This window comes from Ochotona princeps, chromosome 12 (assembly GCF_030435755.1).
Source record: "Ochotona princeps isolate mOchPri1 chromosome 12, mOchPri1.hap1, whole genome shotgun sequence".
Taxonomy (NCBI): domain Eukaryota; kingdom Metazoa; phylum Chordata; class Mammalia; order Lagomorpha; family Ochotonidae; genus Ochotona; species Ochotona princeps.
Genome location: NC_080843.1, coordinates 67,405,888 through 67,427,927, shown reverse-complemented (window position 1 = coordinate 67,427,927; position 22,040 = coordinate 67,405,888). Strand labels below are relative to the sequence as shown.

General features: G+C 45.1%; 1 protein-coding gene across 3 annotated transcripts in view; it reads right to left on the bottom strand.

Annotated features, from left to right (window-relative positions):
• Positions 1–12,091: 12,091 nt before the first annotated feature.
• The window catches only part of ZDHHC20 (zinc finger DHHC-type palmitoyltransferase 20), an 88,921-nt gene continuing 78,972 nt past the window's right edge, over positions 12,092–22,040 (bottom strand). For 2 of the 3 annotated variants that reach the window (XM_058670981.1, XM_058670982.1), the window contains exons 9-13: positions 21,178–21,304; positions 17,089–17,178; positions 15,638–15,750; positions 14,635–14,712; positions 12,092–12,678 (exon numbers count right to left, since the gene is read on the bottom strand). In XM_058670981.1, the coding sequence (XP_058526964.1) occupies positions 14,675–14,712; positions 15,638–15,750; positions 17,089–17,178; positions 21,178–21,304 (368 nt within the window). In that variant the 3' untranslated portion in view covers positions 12,092–12,678; positions 14,635–14,674. Of the gene's footprint in view, positions 12,679–14,634; positions 14,713–15,637; positions 15,751–16,075; positions 16,121–17,088; positions 17,179–21,177; positions 21,305–22,040 lie in introns of those variants that run through there. The other variant, XR_009246434.1, reaches the window with a different exon arrangement.

Genomic DNA, 22,040 nt, shown 5'->3' with positions numbered 1-22,040 from the left:
TGATCAGTCTTGTTAGGGATTTCTCAATTTTACAGTGTCAAAGGAACAATTTTTGGTCCCCTTAAATCTTCTACCATTTTTCCATTTAAAAAATAGAAAACAATTTGTTTTCTGCTTTTAAAAAATAATTTAATTGAAAAGATAGACTAGAGTTACAGGGAAGGACATACAGAAAGCTCTTCCATCTGCAGATTCACTCCCCAAATGGCTGTAACGGCTAGAGCTGAGCCCATCAGGAGCCAGGAGCCTCTTCTGGGTCTCCCATGTGGATGTGGGTCCCAGGGCTTTGGGCCAGTAGATGGATGGGAAGTAGAGCGACCAGGCACCCATATGGGATCCCAGCACATACAAGGGGAGGATTAAGCTATTGTGCCTGGCCCATTTCCTCCTTTTGTGTTGAGTATAGCTTACCTTTTTGCCCAAATTGAATTTACTCTTTTTCTGGCCTCTTAATATGGGTTTGCTAGTTCATCACAATTTTGAATCATTCCTTTCAAATATAAGTGTTTGGGCCTGGCACGATAGTGTAGTGGTTAAAGTCCTCTCCTTGCACGTGCCAGGATCCTATATGGTCGCCGGTTGTAATCCCAGCGGCTCCACTTCCCATAGAGCTCCCTGCTTGTGGCCTGGGAAAGCAGTGGAAGACGGCCCAAAGCTTTGGGACCCTGCACCTGCACTCAATGTGGGAGACCTGGAAGAGCTCCTGGCTTCGGATTGGCTCAGCTCCTGCTGTTGCAGCCGCTTGGGGAGTGAACCATTGGACAGAACATCTTCCTCTCTGTCTCTCTTCCTGTCTGTATATCCACCGTTCCAATAAAAATAAAACTAATATATATATATATATATATATATACGTTTGAAGCTCTACATTTATACACTTCAGTTGCTGCAGGAGACAAATTCTGATATTCTGTAAAGTTTTCATCATTCATTTCAAAAGTCTTCTAATTGTGGCTTCTTTTTGGCTGTTGGTATGGAGAAGTGTTATGAGAAGGCCTTCAATGTCCTGGCCTCCTGGACTTTGGACATTGGTGTTTTACAAATCTAACCTCACAAAGGTTAGATTTTCACATACCAGTTGGCTTTAGGTACAAGGCTCTTTGTCTCATGGTCGAGCCCAACACTGAAATGCTAGCAGACATTTTTCTTAAAGGGCCTTTGTCTTCCTCCCCCCACTCCCAAGGTTTATTTTTTATTTGAAGGGCAAGAATTAAAGAAATAGAGAGAAATAGCTCTTCCAACCTCTGGTTCACTCTAGAAAATGTCTGTAACAGCAGGGATTAGGCTGAAGCCAGGAGCGTTGTCCGGGTCTCCCACACGGATTAAGGAAGCCAAGCCCTTGGGCCGTGCTCCGCTGCTGGACCGGGTTCTGTGTCAGAAGTGGAGCTGCTGGAACGCGTCTGGGATGTAGGCAGATAAAGAGGCCTGCTTTGCCACAGCAACAGCTCATCTTTGCATTTTTCCACCCAAAGATTTATTTGCTTCTTAGTCTCTTACATGGGCACGGGGCAAAGTCTTGGGCTGCCTCCCCTGCGTTCCCAGGCGCATTAGCAGGGAGCTGGGTTGGAAGTGCAGCAGCTAGTGCCCACATGGGGTGTCAGTGGCACAGGCACAGGCGTAACCTATTGTACCATTGAGCTGGCCCTGGCCTTTGTCTTCAAAACCAAACCAAACCACTTCATTGTAAAAGCAGAGCCACTGAGTGAGGAAGAGATAAAGATATAGAATCCTCCATCTACTTGCTCAAGCCCCAGTGACCCAGCCAAAGTCAGGAGCCAGGTACCCCATCTAGGTTTCCTCTGAGGGGGACAGGTGTCTGGATACTTGAACCACCTTTGGCTGTTCCTCTGGGTACACCAGGAAGCTAGGTTGGAAGTGGTACAGATGGGACTAAAACCAGTAGGATGCCAGAATCCTACTCAGCAGTTTAACCCTCTGTGCCACAACAGCAGCCCCCACCAACAGTCCTCTGTTCTTCAGAAAATTTGTTCTCGCTATCATTCTCCTTTGTCAAAATTTGCATCTTTTTAAGCGTAATTATTCAAGCAGGAGGCCTGTATTCCTTGTACTACTCTGCAATGGCTTGCTGCTCTAGAGTAAAAAATCTTGTTGGAAATGGAAGAGGCTTCAGGGCAATTTTTCTGTTGCATTATCTTTCCCTGTACACCCCTTACTCTGAAGATGGATAATTTGCCCACGTGAAAGTAATGTATGGATAGTGAAGGCCTTGCATATTTAATGTTTCATATTACCTCTACTGCTGAGCACAATCTTCTCATTTGATAATGGTCAGTTGGGTGTGGACTGGGTCTGGGCTGTGCCAGACTGGACTAGATCCAGCACCTGCTGGTGCTCATGAGAGCCTGAGTGGGTGTGGGACAGGCTGGGCTAGGTTTTGGCTCCCACTGGGTCACATGTGTGCCATGTCAAGGAATGGACTAGGCAGGCGTTGGCTGGGTTGTAATGCCCAACAGTAAGAACTGGGTTGGGTGTAGACCATTTAGGCAATGCTATGGTTCTTACCAGGACAGGAGGTAGACTAAGTCAGCCTGGGCCAAGGACCCACCAGTGTGCCCAAGATCTGCCACTGGGAACAGACCCCATAGAGGAGCTTGGGAAACTCCTTTGTCAGGATGCAGTCCCTGCAGGTGAGCACAGGAACCAGAGCAAGGAGCAGCCCAGAGCAGCCCAGGTTACAGTATCTGCTGGCATACGTGTGACTCGGGCCTGGGGGTGGGCCAGGCTTGGCCAATTCATAACACCCATAAGCAGATGTGAGAACCAGGATGGGGTGCAAGACAGGCTGGGTCTGGCCACATCAACAGCCAGTTCACATTAGGGCTGTGACTGGGGGCTGACTGTGCCAGACTGGGCAGCAGCTCCAGCCAGAGTGAGGTGAAACAGGCAGACGGGGTGGGGCCATGCTGCAGCACCCTCTGGCAAATGCCGAGGTGAGATGGGCCACACCAGACTGGACCACACAAGTGAGACCAGGACAGGGGTGGGTGGGGTGAGCCTGCTAGGGGAATAGTGGGGACTCCCTTGCTGGGCCACTGTGCATGCTGGCTAGCATGAAAGCTGGAACTGGGGGCAGACCAGGGTGGGGTAAAAGACTCTCCACTGGTACAGGCATGAGCCAGAATAAGGACAGGTGCATCGTGCTTAGCTGCACCCTCAGCTGGCTAGTGCTGGGACAGGGAGCAAGTCGTGTCAAGCTGGACTGCAAGATAGGGCAGGGAGTGGGTCCAGTGAGGAGGTTGTGGGCTCCTCTCTGGTGGGCTGCAACTTCTACTGGTGAGCATGAGACCCAGGACTGGGGATGGGCCTGGCTGCACAGGCAGTGGCACGTGCTGGCATGAGTGTGGGCTGGAAGGTGGAGTCTGTTTGAGTTCGGCGTCAATGCCCAGTGATGTATATGAGATCTCAGTAGGATGTGGGCAGACCAGTCCACTGCACATGCTGGCGGGCACAGGGACCAGAGCTGGGGGGCTGGTCCGGTGAATGTTCCTGGGGATTGCTCTGACTGGGCTGCAGCTCCCGCTGGTGTGAGAGCCCAGCGTGTGTTAGGCAGGGCTGGGCCGGGCCGCAGCTCCCATTGGTCGGCTGAGGATGGAGGGCAGAACAAACTGATCAACCACCCCGTGAAGCCTGACAGCAAATATCTGGGCTAATGAAGACTCGGAGGTGGACTAGGCCAGCCAGTCGACCTCAGAAGGATTTCCTCATCCTTGGAGCAGTGATATCGGTGGCATCTCAGAACCTGCAGAGAACATTCCACAGTGGGCACCCTGGGGTGGTACTGGTGGCAGTTCCCCATCCCGCGGGTAATGCGGCAGCTGGGAGCCGGGGTGTGGTTTCTGCTCCTGCCTCTCTCCCCCATATGCAGGAAGAAGAAAATGTGTGAACAATGGTCTCACCCACTACCTTCTGATCCTTGACTCTTCCCACCCTGATCAGCTATGTAAACATCATTTAAAAAAAAAACCAAAACAGAAAATTGCCCATAAAGGCTTTTTAAACAGTTGCGGGAAAAGCTTTTAACAATGAGTTTATTCGGACCCGGCGGCGTGGCCTAGCAGCTAAAGTCCTCGCCTTGAAAGCCCCGGGATCTCATATGGGCGCCGGTTCTAATCCCGGCAGCTCCACTTCCCATCCAGCTCCCTGCTTGTGGCCTGGGAAAGCAGTCGAGGACGGCCCAAAGCTTTGAGACCCTGCACCCGTGTGGGAGACCCGGAAGAGGTTCCTGGTTCCTGGCATCGGATCGGCGCAGCACCGGCCCGTTGCAGCTCACTTGGGGAGTGAATCAATGGATGGAAGATCTTCCTCTCTGTTTCTTCTCCTTCCTGTATATCCGGCTTTCCAATAACAATAAAATCTTAAAAAAAAAAAACAATGAGTTTATTCTATATGCACAGACTCCTAGTTGAGTAATCCTCCGTATGAGTCATTGTCACTTTGGGTGGCCCAGGAAGCAAACCACTAGTCAACATTTTCACCCTGACTCCCAGAGGATTAGCATGCCCTTGGGTTGTTGCAGCGGCTGCCCACGTGCCCTTCTGGCCCAGCAGAGGTGGCGTCCTGGCCTTCTCACGGGTGGACACCATTTGGAAAGGCGGAGCGATGGCTCTGTACCCACCGTGCAGCCACCCTGTGGTATGGGTCTCATCAACAGGTCAAGTTTGAACACCCGTGCATACCACTTAACGCTGTTAAAACTACAGGTAGTCTTGCTAGATATGCAGATTTCTGCAATTTTATTTATCTAGTCTTCCTGACCTTTTACCATGCAGAAACTGGGATTTTTATGAATCCAGATAGCTTCACTTTACATGGCTTCCCTGTGGTCTCTGAAATAAAACAAAATAATTCAAGCAGTTTGCTGTTGATGGACATTGGTTTCCTGCTTTTTAAAAAAGTTTATTTTTATTGGAATGTCAGATATACAGAGAGGAGGAGAGACAGATCTTCCCTCAGTTGACTCACTCCCCAAGTGGCTACAACAACCACTGTGCCGATCCGAAGCCAGGAACCAGGATCCTCTGCTGGGTCTCCCACACGGGTGCAGGGTTCCAAAGCTTTGGGCCGTCCTCTCCTGCTTTCCCAGGCCACAAGCAGGGAGCTGGATGGTAAGTGGAACATCTGGATACTAAGTGGTGCCCAAATGAGATCCTGGCACATGCAAGGAGAGGATTTAGCTACTAGGCTATTGCGATGGGCCCGACCCTTAGTTTTTGAAGGTCCAATCAATATATAGCCAATATTTCTTCAACTTTCCCCTCTACTTCAAGCTGGGAAGTCATCCACTGCCCCTTCTTAGTTCCTAATTTTTTGAAGGTACTAACTTCCTAAACGACACTTAAATGACTTTGAGCAATCTCTGATTTCATTCTACAGCAGACACTTTTTTATTTTCGGTCTCCTTTCTTTTCTATCCGCAAGATGATATTCTAACCTAATACCTATCCATCTGTAGTTAAAACGGGAAGATTTTCATTCCATAAGTATGAGGAAACTTCTGTTTATAAGGGAACTTCAAGGAGTTCCTGGAAATGGAATTAAGTTTATTTTAGAGGAAAAAAAATTGAAACTCAATTTTTATGGAGGGTGGGGACTTCTTAAAAAGATAATGGACATGTGCATTATGAAAGCTGCAGATTTAAATAACTTTTTGCAACTAAAATAAAATGAACTCAAAACCACTTCCCACAACTTCTATGAAATATCTGTACATATTCAGAGACCCTGGAGCACAAAGGATCTTCAGCAAGAATCTACTGTTCGACTAACTCCTAGTCTATGCTGGAACTTGGCCACGCCCCAGAACCACTGGGAAACGGATGCGAAATAAGCAGTTCTCATGTGGAGTGCGCCTGGAAGGGGCTCAGCAGAGACAGAAGCAAAGCTGGTTGGCAGGTTGATTATACTTTGTCCCCCAAATGCTTGCCTCGACATCTGGCAGAGGAGGAGGATAGAAGGCCGAAGGATACTCGCGTTGAATCAGTACTTACTATGGCTGGGAACGTAAGTGCCTACGTAAGGTATTTATATGTAAAGGGAAAGAGGAGAAAAGAACCAATAAAATGTGTAATGCACCTATGCGGATGCGCTCAGATGCATATAAACAACACACCAAGGCTGGCACATTTTTAACAGATCTATAAAACATATTTTAGACACATGAGTATACATGTATGTGAATATAAATAGGCATATGTGCAATGTTAGACTAAATTTTTTGTGCTTTTCATAATTTCCGTCTGATGGTAACCACAAAAGAAGAATGTCATGGGCCCGGCGCAGCAGCCTAGCAGCTAAAGTCCTCGCCTAGAACATGCTGGGATCCCATATGGGTGCCGGTTCTAATCCCGGTGCTCCACTTCCCATCCAGCTCCCTGCTTGTGGCCTGGGAAAGCAGTTGAGGACGGCCCAGAGATTTGGAATCCTGCACTCATGTGGGAGACCCGGAAGAAGCTCCAGGCTGCTGGCTTCGGATCGGCACAGTGCCGGCCGTTGCGGTCACTTGGGGAATGAGTCACTGGATGGAAGATCTTCCTCTCTGGCTCTCCTGCTTTCTGTATCTATGCCTTTGCAATAAAAATAAATAAATCTTTTTTTTTAAAAAAAAGAATGTGATAAATATTATGTAAAATAATAGCATTACTGGAATATTCAGCTTTTCAAATTGACAAAGAGGATATTTCCAAAAGTCTGGGAAAAATGGAATTAAAGCTAAATCTGGGTCCAGTGCTACAGCCTAGCAGCTAAATCCTCACTTTGCACACATTGGAATCGCATACAGGCACTGGTTTGTTCCCAGCTGCATCACTTCCCTTCCAGTTCCCTGCTTGTGGCCTGGGAGGGCAGTGGAGGACGGCCCAAGGGCTTGGGGTGCGAGACCCAGAAAGCAGCTCCTGGCTCCTGTCTGGCTCAGCCCTGGCTTAGTGAACTAGCAGAACGCTCCTCTTTCAAATAAATAAATCAATCTATTTAAAGCGTTGTTTCCATGTTTTCTTACAGTCCCTTCATGATTCAGTTTTTGGTATTTAAGTCCACGAGCCAGCAGAATTTTCACGTGTGATATGTAGAAGCAGCCTCGGCTCTTTTCCCAGCCCACAGGCCAGCATCCCATCTCAGACAACCCCCCTTCCCTGTTGAGAGAGAGTACCCAAGGAACCAGTTTCCTTCTTGACAAGTAACATATGCACCTCGTAGGAAAAACAGTATAAAGAGAGCACACAGCCGAACACAGTCTGGTCGGCTTGGAAGCTGTCCTCTCTAGGCAGTCCTAGTATAGCTGACGGTGTCATGGCACGTGAACCACACCGCCTGTGCCAGCCGTGGGTGGAGGGGGACACGCGTGTCTCTGCTCTTTTGTTTTTTTTCAAACAGTATTCACGGTGCAGTGATCACCCTTATATGAGGGTACCTTGAAAAATTAATGGAAAATGGGCCCAGCGGCGTGGCCTAGTGCCTAAAGTCCTCGCCTTGAACGCCCCGGGATCCCATATGGGCACCGGTTCTAATCCCGGCAGCTCCACTTCCCATCCAGCTCCCTGCTTGTGGCCTGGGAAAGCAGTCGAGGACGGCCCAAAGCCTTGGGACCCTGCACCCACGTGGGAGACCCGGAGGTGGTTCCTGGTTCCCGGGTTTGGTTTGGCGTAGCACCGGCTGTTGCACTCACTTGGGGAGTGAATCATCGGACGGAAGATCTTCCTCTCTGTCTCTCCTTCTCTCTGTATATCTGACTTTGTACTAAAAGTAAATAAATCTTAAAAAAAAAAGTTAATGGAAAATGGAACTGAAAGAAGCTGTTTTGGTGCCAACTAAAAGGAGAATAAAACATCCAGGCATACAAGAGGGACTTCCAAAAGTTCATGGAAGATTCACAGAGAACTCTGCATATTTTGATTTCATCTTTCCAAACTTGTTTAAGTATTGCTATATATTTGTGCACTGCCAGTCTGTATGATCCCTAAGAACAGGTGAAGGCATAAAGCAGCGCCTGACAGCTTGAAATGTTCCCCAGAGATCAGGCAGTGTAACCACCAGCAAGACATGTAACTTGTCCATCAAACTGCTGATCACCCTGTAGGCTCTGGAGCCCCCTGGGCTTCAGCAGGAGCATCGGCAACACCACACTTACAAATCTAACCGACAGGATATTCAAGCAATTCATTCTTTCTTACCCCGTGCTTATTTTGTGGAGGTTAATTAAAAAAAAAAAAAAAAAAAAAAAACAGTCCTCCAGAACTAATAATCTGGTGGGATAGCTTGAAAGTGTGTATAATGACTATATAGTCAAACAAAATAGGTAACAAATACAGTGACTGCTCTGGGTGGCTTGGGGGAGCAGGACGGAGTTGGCAGGCTGGATGAAAGCTTGTGTGGAAGGTAAGGAGGGAGGAAGCGTATTGATGGACAGTGTGTGACGAACACTTAGGGGTGGGAGCTGACACTGAGGCTAGGGTGCTGCTTGGGGCTCCATTCCCCGTCACAGCGGCTGGTCCCCCGTGTTCCACTCCCTGCCTGTGTGTACCCTGCAAGGCAGCAGGTGACGGCCCCAGTCCTCAGGTTCCTGCCACCTGTGTGGAAGACCTGGCTGGAGCTCCTGGTGCCTGACTTTGGCCTGGTCCAGCCTAAGCAGCTGCAGGCATGTGGGGAATGAACCAGTGGACGGACAAGCTCTCCCCCTCCTCCTTGGGGCACTCTCCTTTTCATATCAGGAAAAGAAAAAAAAAAAAAGAGAGGCTACCATGAATCTATGTTGCCAAAAAATCCAACATATAGTGTCATGTGCCCCTCTTGGCCATCTGCTGGGAGAGGTTGCTTCAGCTGTGCTGGCCTCTCCTGCTGCTTGCGGGGGGGAACATGACGAGCCTGCTCACAGCTCAGATCACACGGAGCCCCAGCTCAGCCTCACCACCAAAAGTGAATCTAGGAAAGGGAATTGGGGATAGAGATTCCATTAAAGAATTCTACACCAAATAAGTCCACTACTCAGCATTTTAACAACCCAATTTTACAGTGACCTGAGGTACTCAAACCTGAAGAGTGACTTCTGAAAAGAAACTATATGTAGTAAAGGCTAAACTCCAGCGTTTCTCTCCTTTCTTCCTTTCTTTCCTTTTCTTACGTTTATCTCTGCTACTTCCCAGGTGATAACCAGAGAGCTGGCCGAGAGCTGGAGCACTCAGACCAGCAACTGGCGCCCACATGGGATCCTGGAGCTTGTAGGTGAAAGATTGAAAGATTAGCCACCACACTGGTCCCCCTTGGACTTTTTTTAAGATTTGGTAAACGTCACATTTACAGAGAGAAGGTGAGACAGAAAGATCTGACTGCTGGTTTACTTCCCAAGAGACTGCAATGGCTGGAGCTGAGTTGATCCAAAGCCAGGAGCCAGGAAAATTTTCCAGGTTTCCCACGCAGGTACAGGGTCCCAAAGGCTTGGGCTGTCCTCAACTGCTTTCCCAGGCCACAAGCAGGGAGCTGGAAGGGAAGTGTGGAGCAGCCAGGACATGAACTGGCACCCGTATGGGATCCCAGTGCATACAAGGCAAGGATTTAGCCACTAGGCTATTGTGCTAGGAGTTGGGGGTTGGGAAGGGTGAATGTGTGGGGCTCCCCTTTAGGATTTAAATAAAGATAAGTAATTGCAGTTTTGTTGCACTGAAATGCTACCTGTGGGGATAGGTGGTTCCCCCTAAATTATTAAGCAATCTGTAACTGAATACTATTTTACCAGACTTTCACGATGATCAAAAATAATTCTCATTCTTTATAAGAAAACCAAAAATGGTTCAAATACAAGACTTTACCTTTATTTATTAATAAAGTAATCAATTATTTTTGAAATAAAGGTTTCAACAGCTTCACATACACGTCAGCGTAGGTTAGGCCATCCAAAAACAAAGCAGAGTCCACATCAAGTCATGGCTGATGATCATACAAATGAGGAATAAACAGGGCTGGTGGCATGTGTCCGTAAAGACGACCCAAGAAACCGTACTTGTTTATATAAAAGCATATTAAAGACCCCTTTAAACTAGTGTCCGTATTTTCTCTTAAATGGGCATGAACCCCTCTGTAATCATGCACAAATATAATAAGCCTAAGTAATAGCTTTCTTAATCTTTTAATACAAATACAATTCCTCGCTACTTTAGGTAATCCAGCAAAATAATAGAGTAAAGTGATTACAAAAATATGAACCTTTCTGTATTTATATTGTAATTTTAATTTAAATTGGAAAATACAGTTTAGATAATATGAAACATGAATTTCAGATTTACATACTACTTGCATCTAATTGATCATTAGTTATGCTTGGCTGAAATGCAAAAATATGATTGATTTCTTAGTAATAGATTAAAAATACTTCCCATTGATAGCAGTGCCAGTGAAATACATTTTTAAAGTTACCATCTATTCAATGCCCCAAACAGGCAGGTCCTAACACTAAGCCCTTAAAATACATTTGCTTTAAAGATAACTGAATGGCGATCTCACATGTCAGATCATCTTTAAACAATCTTGTAAACATTGTTAAAATTTGCTTTCTGATAGAAGTTCAAGTAAACGTTGAGTATTTGATTTAAAGTAACTTGAGTCAAACTCATTTATGACTAAATGTGTAAAAAATTTTTAGAAAACCATCCTTAGGTAAAGATGGAACCAAGCTTTGTAAACATGCTCATTTCTAATCACTAATATACTACAGCTGCTCTTTGGTTTGGCATAGTGATTGGTCAGATGCTGTTCAAGTAAATCTGTACCCAGCTGTACGTGTACAATTTGTTTTTAATGGCAATGGCTAGACCTGAAATTCAACTTGGTTGTCCTTGAGTATCACCACTGATGTTCAAGTGTTTGAAGGACCAAAGATAACAATTATAAATTTTGGCAGGGTTTTGTTTTGACCTTTTGCCACCAAACAGTTGACAGCAATAATACCAGTTGAAACACCCGATTTCCATACCACTTGTAGGCCCCTGAATAAATTTAGCTGAATATTAAGAATGCAGCAAAATGTTGGCAGTAAGTGAAATCAAAGGCAACCAAAGTAAGAGGGCTCCTTGAGCTGAAAAGGCGCTCGCAGTCCTGTTAAATAAAGGTAATCACGTTAGATAATCAAGGAGAAGAATAAAGGAAGATCATGTGCCTAAATTAGTCACTGTGGGGAGTCAGGGCCCCTCAGTTGCTAGCCACGGACACACAAACTCTTTGATCTAAACATAAAGACACTCAAACACAAAGTGCCAGGTGTTTCTGAACATTGCCAAGCTTGCTTAAACATGTACTGTTTTCTGTAATCTGCAACTGAAGCGATGGTTTGATTGGAAAGTGCTCTCTTCGCCCACTCTAGGTCTCTGCTATCAAGATGGAAACTGACGAGAGCAAGGAGCGGGATGCATCGGTCAGTCTGACCGTGCTTTCAAGGTCGACTCATACCTTTGAGTCAAAGGAGGTTAAAAAAAAACCTTAACGGAACTAACAGTAGACTAGCCAGCAGAAATCAAATTAGGTAAAACAACTCGTTAGAAGTCATGCAGTCCAACTCATCACCTTTTCCCCTTGACCTGATTTGACAGATAAGGAAACTATAATCTTTAATGCTTAGAGATGCTGGTAAGAATTCTCTCCCCACTTACAGGAAGCAGTGAACAGTGTGTGACTGTGTGTGTCCAAATAAAGTATAAAGGAAAAGTGACAACTCTGGCTGTATTAGTGTAAAGTTTTTTTCCTAGCTCAAATCGCATCCTTAGTCACTCTTGAAGCTGCCAAAAGATCACTGCAAAAAGTTTCAAAGTAGCTACTGATCATTTTCTAAATCAAAATTTCAAAGATACTTCTTATCTTTCTCTTAGCTTCTCTTCTGGCCACCTGTTTGAACCATGTTCAATATTCCTGTAACACATGTGCCTTTGTCTTTTCCTGCCCATATAAATGCCCCTGAAAGTTCAACCAAAAATAATTAAAAAGCAGAATCCAAAACGTATTTTCAACTGACAAGTTTTCCTTTAAGCTGTAGGCACATACTTGCATGGTTATATGAATTCTTTAACTAAGTGAATTATACCAATGTGTTCTATGTTCTAAATATTAGATTTAGGTATATGAATCCTTCTGAGTACTATTTTATAGCCAAAAATAAAAAAAATTTATTAAAAATGTTGAAAAGTATAAAACAGTAATTATAAATTAGCAAACACTCAATTAAAAAAAAGCAAGTTTTTTCCTTATGCAGTACAAGCAGCAGTAAGCTGGATATCACTCAGCCACCATCCTCCCGAAAATCACTCATGTTTCTAGCTTGTGTTTGAGGAATGAACATTTCTATGGATGCTCAGAACCAACTCTGACAGTAACTCAGATCTCAAGAAAACACGAATGCCGCGTTAGCAGGTGTTAATAGCTCATGTTATAGCATCGCATATCAAGTAAGCGTTACTTCCAAGGTAGGGATTCAGTCAGGCCCGTAGTTGGGTGTGTGCTGCACGGAAGGCCAGTCTGGATTAAGGCATCGCTCTGCTCTGGAGAAGGGCGTCTGTGGGTCCTGCAAACTGTGCAAAGGCTTCCATTTGAAAAATATATCTTCTGTTAGACTTCAGTTATCTCATGCCACTGATCTTTTCTTGCAAATAAAACGGAAAATAGTCCATAATATGTCTTAAATACCTAGAAGAACAGAAAAAGACTACTGATTAAACAGGTTTTTCTTTTTCAAAATATAAACTGGTTTTGTGGGTTAAAGTGTAAAGTTGCTAATACAGCAAAACAGGAAGTAACCTTTTTAATACTATGTATGTTATAGCTAATCTGAAAGCAGTAAAGGGGTCTCACTGACTGGTTCTCTTTCCCTGAAGCATTCAAGAGAGTATTTTCAAAGAGGTCTTCTCTCTCTCTCTCTTTTTTTAATCCACTTGAACACAGAGTGAGAGAGAGAAAAGAGACAGACCTTTTCATCTGCCGGTTTGCTACCCGCGTACCCTAACAGGGCGGTTTGGGCTGGGCCAAAGCCATGAGCCCAGAACTCCGTTCCGTTCCCCCACGTGGAAGCCAGGGCCAGAACACTTGGGCCATCATCTGCCCCTTCCCAGGACTCATTAGTGGAGCAGTTAGATCACAGTGTAGCTGCTGCATCTGTCCCCAGTGTTCCTAAGAACTCCGACTGCTGATTTGGTCCTCGTATGAGGAGACCTGCTATCTACCTACACCATCCTAAGGCATGAGGAAGTTTCCATGGCAACTGTTGGAGGCAGGTCAGCTGAGGAATCTCAGAAGCACCACCATCAGACAGTGCTTTGTTCGGCCCACATTAAGCAGCCAGGCAAACGAGGCCCAAGGACATGTGTGACCGCCAAGTGCTGTCCTACAGCCACAATTCCTGGTGGCAGGACTCTCACCCCTGGTGCCACGTGTGGCCTCCAGAGCTTCTCTTCAGCTGCAGCTCCCTCTGCCAGGCAGGGCCACTTCCTCCTGTGGGAGACTGGTTGTAACTCTGGATCCACGTTTTCTAGATCTGCCAGCTGACATTGAGCCCTCAAGTGTGTACAGGCTGAGGTGCCAGGTGATCCCTTGGGAAAGCAAGCTCCTGCCACACAGACCAGGCATGCCAGTAAACGTGTGTCACCCCTACGCATGTCTGTGGTCACCTGGTGGCCATGTCCCACTGTCACAGCAGTCACAGACGTGTGTCACCTCATGGATGTCTGGGTCACCTGGTGGCCATGTCCCACTGTCACAGCCGTCACAGACGTGTGTCACCCCTACGCATGTCTGTGGTCACCTGGTGGCCGTGTCCCACTATCACAGCCGTCACAGACGTGTGTCACCCCTACGCATGTCTGTGGTCACCTGGTGGCCGTGTCCCACTGTCACAGCAGTCACAGACGTGTGTCACCTCATGGATGTCTGGGTCACCTGGTGGCCGTGTCCCACTGTCACAGCCGTCACAGACGTATGTTACCTCATGGATGTCTGGGTCACCTGGTGGCCGTGCCCCACTGTCACAGCCGTGTGTCACCTCATGGATGTCTGGGTCACCTGGTGGCCGTGCCCCACTGTCACAGCCGTCACAGATGTGTGTGACCCTCATGCATGTCTGTGGTCACCTGGTGGCCGTGTCCCACTGTCACAGCCGTCACAGACGTGTGTCACCTCATGCATGTCTATGGTCACCCGGTAACTGTGCCCTGCTGCCACAGCCGTCACAAACTAAGCAACAGTAATCAAATGCAAGCCTATTTTTCTTTAAGCCTTTAATTTTGTTCACTCTTCCCTGGATGAAATTTTTTTAATAGTGTGCAAAATCCCTCTTTTTTTCACCTGAATGAATGAATGTATGAATGAGGTACTAATCAAATTACTGCTACTACTGGACAATTGTCCAGTATCCACCTTAAACTAAATTTATTTGTTTTCCCATTAATCCATTGACAAATACTAACGTTATTTCAGAAGTGGTAAGGGTAACGAGATTTTTGGCAGATGTCACCTTCCAATTTTTCCTGTATTGTCTAATTTTGTGGATAAAACTGAAGTTACCAAAAATTTTGCATATTGTTTTCAGACGATGCAATTAATGTAAATAAACTACATTTGTTCAAGAAAATTACCTTTATATCGTCTTACCTTGCTCCTATTCAAATGGTTAGTCATGAGCAAGAGGTACTCAATTTTCTACTGCCACTGTAACATGGTTATTTGTCCCTGTAAGCACACAATTACACCATGACATGGCAGAAAAAGAGAAGCATCCAGTTTCTGGCTCAGTGGCGAACAGTGATTACAGTGGAAACAACTATAATGTAAGCACTACCCGGTATGATGGCCACAAACACTTACTTTCTATAACCTGGAAGTGGCTACAGAGCAGCAGGGGCCAAAACACTGGTTTTGATGCTTATCCTTGCGAAGATATTACTTGGCTTTACAGATGTTAAGCAGAAACAATGAAGAAATGAACCTTTCCCTTTATCCTGCGCAAGGGATCTAACGATCTTAAAGGTCTAGGATAGTAAATTAAAAGACCGTTTTAAATGCTGCGAAAAGTATGACTAGAGCAATCAAATTCTCCTAAGCAAGCTGTCTGTTTTCCGGGGGCGGTACCAACTGAGTGGACTGTCACGCCATTTTGCGCAGTGGAGGAAGATGATGACAGTGTTGGGCTGTTATCATTAAGAACCATCACAGGTATTTTAGGCTGCAGTGTAATCCTGAGCGTGTAGCTACACAATTTGGTAAACCCTAAAAACTCTCACTTGAGTCTTCTAGGAGCCCACAATCCCTGAGATGCGTAACAGTCATCAATAAAGGATGCTGACCTTAAAGAATAAGAATGCCTAAAACATAGGAATAGCCAATGCCAAAAGAACTTACAACCTTTGAATGAAGAATATGTGGATGGGAAACCAAAGAGCTGACAGAATGGAATAAATCACATCACCAGGCATTAGACACAGCTCTATCTTCCTTCCCCAGATGATCTACCAATGAACTCAAACACCCATATCTTTAGAAAGTTTCGTATTTCAATATTTTGAAATGCCACATGGTTTTGGCTTTCGCACAGTTCTTAGACCTGGTGATCTGGATGTGATCCGGAGGAGGCAGTGTTTTCAGGCGAGACAGTTACCTGCTCTGACACATTCTTCCGCTCCATTCTCCAGCCACTGAGACTCAGTGTCCAGCAAACGGTTCTTTGACTCACTAAGCGGTTTGATAGGAAAATGCTGATTTGAGCCAATACTGAAAAGAGGATCAAATAGTTTAGTAAGCAGGTTAATGCTCAATTAAAAACTGTCTAATAAATTAATAAGCAGGAAATTAGTATTCCTTTCCTAAATATGTGAGGGCAACTCAGGAGATCTCAGCACTATTTGAAAAACTATCTCCAGAAGGAGAGGACGCCCACAACCCCCCTCAAATGGCTCTACACTGCCAACGGAGTCAATCAGCCAAGAGAAGAGAAGCTTCGGAGGCCAGTCTGAACGTCAGAACATGTTAATCAGGAGCCATAGGGAGTGCGGGGGCAGGCGAGGGTCTGCGTCTGTGGCCAGTACAAAACAGTTACCTGTCATTTCCCAAGTTTTCTGCTCTCTACCTCTGCAGTTTAGATCTAAGGGGAAAAAATGATTCAGTGATTCAGCGTAGACTTATTTTTTCTAGCTAAGAGATCCAGGAAGGAGGGAACAGAGCAAGGAAAGGCAGAGGAAACAGGAGTAACATTTGCTGGGCTCCTCTTACGGGAGGGCCGCTGGGCTAGGCGCATTGCCTCCGTGTCCTGTCCCCTGGGAGTCCCTCTGGGGGCAGGCAGCGCTCTGCCAGTTTCTCACGCTGTTCTAGAGCTCCCCGTGTCAGGCTTCAGCTCCGAGTTCCTAGGCCCGTGTTCCTGCAGCAGGAGCGGGTTGGCCTGCGTGGTATAATCCCTCCTCCCCCACGATTTATTTCTAACAAATGTATTTCAGCTGATTCACTTGGAAAGAAATATTTCCAGCTCCTTTACAATTTCATTTAAAATGAATGATTTCACTGATTTTGTGAAAGTTTGCTTGCTAGGATAATATTGAGAATGGAATCTCTTGTAAGATGGATGAATTCATAAGAAAAAAAATGTAATTCCAAACCTTTTTATTATTTCGACATTGTAGCTTTAAATCTATATATCAGATAGGTTTTAAATAAAATGACAATCAGTACAATGATTAATTCTTTGAAAACATACAACTGATCTAAGGCAATATAATAGAATGCTGACAGTGTACCATACTCATTGTGCCCGAGTTTGCCGAGACAGGGCGGTTTTGTGACCGTCTTGGCCCCGGTGCTACTACACTTACTAGACAAGAATTCCGCTTCCTACTCTCCAAGTCATAATTTTTGGGGTGATGATAAAATGCGGGTACCCTAAGCATATTAAAGCATATGCACACACTAGTCACCAGTTTCAAATTTAAATACAATAGTACTTCTCGTCGTAATGACCAAAGGAGTGACTTTTATATTTACTTAGAACGTTAAGTACATCTAACGTGTTACAACTTGCTTGGCAATGAATGATTTAGAATTTAAGGACAAGGAGCACACCTTCTGGGGAAGTCATCTGGATTTGCAACAGAGGCTTGCTCCGGATCCATCCCCACGAGGCGAGTTGGAAAACTGCAACCGTCACCCAAGCTGCATAGTGGGAAATCCAACAAACATTAAAAAAATTCTAGTGCTAATCAGAGTAAAATTTCACACTTGTATTTCAGAGTTATAGCTTAAATAAATACCATAGCTTATTATTTCAGAATAATTTCTACAGATTTCTGATATTATAGAGCTATTATTACCACGGAGGAAATGAATCCTTTTTATATAACATATATATTCAAAAATAACATCTTTTCAGGCCTATTAAGATTATGATGCCTGCTAACGTCTCAAACGCAGACATTCAAACATGTGGCTAACTGTCTGAAGTGAATTACTTCAGACAGCTCTTCATACAGGATATGAGTTCCAAGGACTTATTCATTTAACAACCTTCCTAAAACAAAAATTTCCTGAATGTCCATGAGGTTCTGGGTACCATTGCAATCACAAGGGAAACAGTGGTGAATAAAGAAAACCTTTTACAAGTTTGCAGTCATCTAAAAGGCGCACAATTGTGTCTTACTGTTAAAGTGAAACATTTGCTATTATTATTATTATTATTATTATTATTAGAGAGAATACTGAAAACTCCCATCTGCCAGTCTGTTCCCTGTGCCCACAATGGCCTTGGCTACACTGGGGCCAAAGCCGGAAGCCAGGAACTCAAATTCCCTGCCCCAACATCACTGCCTTCGAGATGTGTAACTGGTGGTACGCTGAAGTGAGGAATCAGAACTGGAACGCAGCCTGGGCGCTCGGACACGCAACGCGGGCATCCTCACCACTAGGTTACACACCTGCTCCCACTTTCCTATCTTATTTGTCCCATTTTAAGAAAAATGATGTATTTGGATGGAGTGGGGGAAGACAGGGAGAAGAGAAGGGAAGGGAGAGAGAATGACTGGACAGTGACTCATATCACTCCTACCTAGTGGTTCACTACCTAGATGACTCCAACAGCTTTGTGCCAGGACCCTGGCGCCAGGAGGGGAACCAAGCAGAGCAAGGTGATCTCATTGAACTGGGGTGTCCAAGGCAGAAGATCTAAGAACCTGAGGTGGCTTGAAAAGCATGGGATACAGAAATAACTACATGAATCCGTCCGGTGTTGTCCCTGAGTCTTTCAGTGAATGCTAAGCTACACCTGTGAACGTGGAAAGTAGAAGATGTCACAGAGCTGCCACAGAACATTCAAGTCTGACTACTCCACGCAGAAAGACCTTACTGAATTCCTGGAGTTGAAAGGCAGCCTCCCCTGATTGAAGGGCTAAACCAGCTGGTGAAAAGGCTACCGATAATCAGGCCTAAGATGCAAGTAACTCAACGGCCTACCAACATTAAATACAAGAGTCTCCAAGGAGGACAGTAAAGCTGACAGCAGCTCCTGACTCCACCCCGGCCAACTGTAAGCCCTGGGAAGCGCCCTGCGGCAGCCCCAGGAACTGGGCCCCGCCACCCATGGGGGAGACTCCAACAGAGTCCCTCGCGCTGGGCTTTGCATCGCCCAACCCAGGATGCTGTGGCATTCAGGGAGTAAACCAGCAAATGGGAGCTCCCTCTGCTTCTCAAATAAAAAGAAAGAAAAAGTCCAGCATTGAGTCAAAAGTTACTAGACAGCAAAAGCAGCAGAAACTGTGATCCACAACTAAGGGAAAACAAAGCAATAAACAGCCAACAGGAAAGATCGTTATCGATTAGGGAAAAAAAGCGCACTTAAAACAGCAATTATAAATATGGCCATGAATTAAAAGGAAAATGGATATAATGAAAGGATAAAGCATTAAAAGAGCCAAGATTAACTTCTGGAGCTGAAAAATACACTTGAAATGGGAAATTCACTGCATGGGCTTAGCACCAAATTAAATGCTGCTGCAAAACAAATCAGTTAACTTTTAGACATAGTACCAGAAAACCGAAGCAAAGAAGGAAATGAAGATGAGGCTAGGAGAATGACAGACATAACCATGACCTGTGGATCACCGCCAGGCACTTTAACATGCGTGTACTTAAGAGTAAGGTTTTTGTAGGAGAGACAGAGCAGAGAAATCTGCATTCACTGATGCACTCCCCAAGTGGCTGCAACCATGGCCAAAGCCAGGAGCCTGGAGCTCCTGCTGAGTCTCCCATGGACATAGGGGCCCAAACATTTAGTTACTTTCCCCTGCTCCTGAGGCGCATTAGCAGGTAGTGGACTGCAAGTGGAGCAGCCGTGACTTGAACCAGTGCCTATAAGAGATGCTGGTTCTGTGGGCGTCAGGTTTACTGACTCCACCACAGCACAGACCTGATGACTACAGATGTCACTAAGGAACAGTCACCACACAGCCCTTAAAACCAATGACAGAAAGTCTTAACAGCAGCCAAGTCCTAAACACACACAGAGTAATGGAGAAACAGTCAGATAAAGGTAACAGGCTGACTTCAAACCTGAGTTCTAAGGACTCTGGGGACGATCTCTGGGTACCACGTGAAAGCAAAGGGGAGGACGCCACTGGGATCTGCCTCCTCTTCCTCACTGCTGCTTACCATCCCTTCGCCCCTGCCCACAGGGGGGTTGCTGTTCCTCATCCCCCCTGGGGAAGATCAGAGAAAACCAGTGGCTGGGGCTGAGGCTGCAACTGCACAGCAAGAATTCCGGTGTATCTCTTAGAAGGCCGGGGATGGTAACCCAGTGAGCTGCCCAGCACAGTCCTGGCTGTGTCAACATGAACTTGTTTATTAGACTATCAGAGTGTAAATGTGTCCACCTCAGCAAATCCAGATCACGTCCATCTTGTGATGTGCTTCTAAGAGAGGTCAAACCCTTAGAGATCTGATGGCTGCTTTGACGACTATTAGCAAAAGGAAATGTATATGTCACAACTCAAAGTCTACTGCTAGTCCATGAGAAATGTACTCATGGAAAAATCAAGAGAGAGATACAATCACTCCCTCTTGTACACAAGGTGTAATTGAACCCAAATAGTAATGACCCGCTTCTAGAGCACATTTGATGTCCATGGAGGTAGTAGCAGGTGCTTCTGTTCTGTAAGTCTGCCGTATGACAACATGAAGATTGAAACTCTTTTGAATAGTTTACTATTTATAGCAAAATAAAAAGTGAATCTTCCTTAAAAAAAAATGGACAGCCATAAGATCCACACAAGATGGGCACAAAATAACGGAAATGACAGGTAAAGCACTAAGCTGTGGGGATGTGAAGTGGGTTTCATACATGTAGAGCTGGGCTTCATACATGTAGAGCTGGGCTTCTTACAGTAATGGGAGGAAGACAAGACCACAGAACGCAAAATAATTAACAGGTTCTCTAAATTTGAGAAAAGAAATAAAAGAGGCCTAAGAATCTCAACCAGTTAAACCAAAGCATATGACATTCAAATTTTATGAAAACAGCGTTAAAGTTTAAAAGCAATCAGAAAAAAGACACATTTGATACAGAAGGTAAAAACATGTGACTACTACTTTGTCACTAAAACAGTGCAAGCAACATCTATTACCACACAAAATATCCTTAGAAAATAAAGGCAGAAGAACCCATTTCAGACAAAAAATAGGCTGTTAATTCAGATAAAGATCTATTATTTGTGAAAACATGTAATAATTTTCCTTCCCTACTATGAGTTTGGCAGTTTAACGGCCTAAAATGGCTGGGAATTAGGGAAAAATATGTACCAGGAATCACACTGCATACATATTTTTTCATATTTGAGGTAAAATTGCATTATGTGTTTGACCTTTAAGATAACAGAATATACATACAAAATTTGCAAAGGAATCTTTATGAAGCTAATAGGAAATTCTTTTGTTTTTTACTTTCAAAGACTCAAGTTCATGTTTTTAAATACTCGTTTTCAAACTCATCCTTTATCTTAATAAAAAGAGAAAACAAAATTTTATATAAAGCCTAGGTATCTTTAGTTGTCATCCCTAAGGTCCATAAGACTGTCATTTTGTGTTCTAAGAATGTTAAAATATTTTACCAGAGAAGCAAAACTACACAGATTCCACAACTTCTGACATCTGAATTTCATCAATTACCTTGAAAAGACGGGAAGCAGCCAATATTTCTTTTCATCACCAAAGACTTGTCTCCAATTTTTACTGTATCCGAGAGAAAAACCATTTGCATCTGGTCCATATGAAAATGTGGGTGCACGGAATGATTCTGTTAAATATAAAATTAATTTATTTAAAAATAGAAGGTACATATTTTCATACTTATATCTAACATTAAAAAAACCTATAACTTTGATATTTATAAATTAAGTGTAGACGGGACATTCCTCAACATAATCAAGGCATATGGAAACTCCACAGCCAGCATCATAGTGCATGGGAAGGAGTTGGGGGCATTTCCAGTAAGCATGGGAACCAGGCCAGGGTCCCCACCTCCCCACTGCTACTCAATACAGTCCTGCAAGTTCTCGCCATTAGGTGAGAAAAAGAAATCAAATTCCAATTTCCAAGAGGAAGTTAAGTTATCGCTGTCTGCAGATTACATGATAAAGATGCAGGATACAAAATCAACACCAAAGAATCAGTAGCCTTGGGCTTGAAGCTTACACTGCTGCCCAAGTGACTTGCTTTCTAGGGGCCAGGGAACTCATGCGGGAGGCTGGGGCTGGTGGACAGAGCAGGGGGACTCACACATGTGTTTGGCTTCCAGGTGGGTGCGTGGGAGTAGGGGTGGGGGCAGGGTCCCTGACGGGCATGCCAGCAGATTGGTGTGGGCCTGGGGACCTGTACATGTGCTTGGGTCCTGGATGGGTGGAAGGGTAAGGGTTTAAGTTGGCATGTGTGCCAGAGGACTAGGTCTGGGGATCCGCTCATGTGCTGAGATCCCCAGGTGGGTGGGCAGGGCTCCAGGCCAGCAAAACACCCCACCAGATGACCAGACTGGG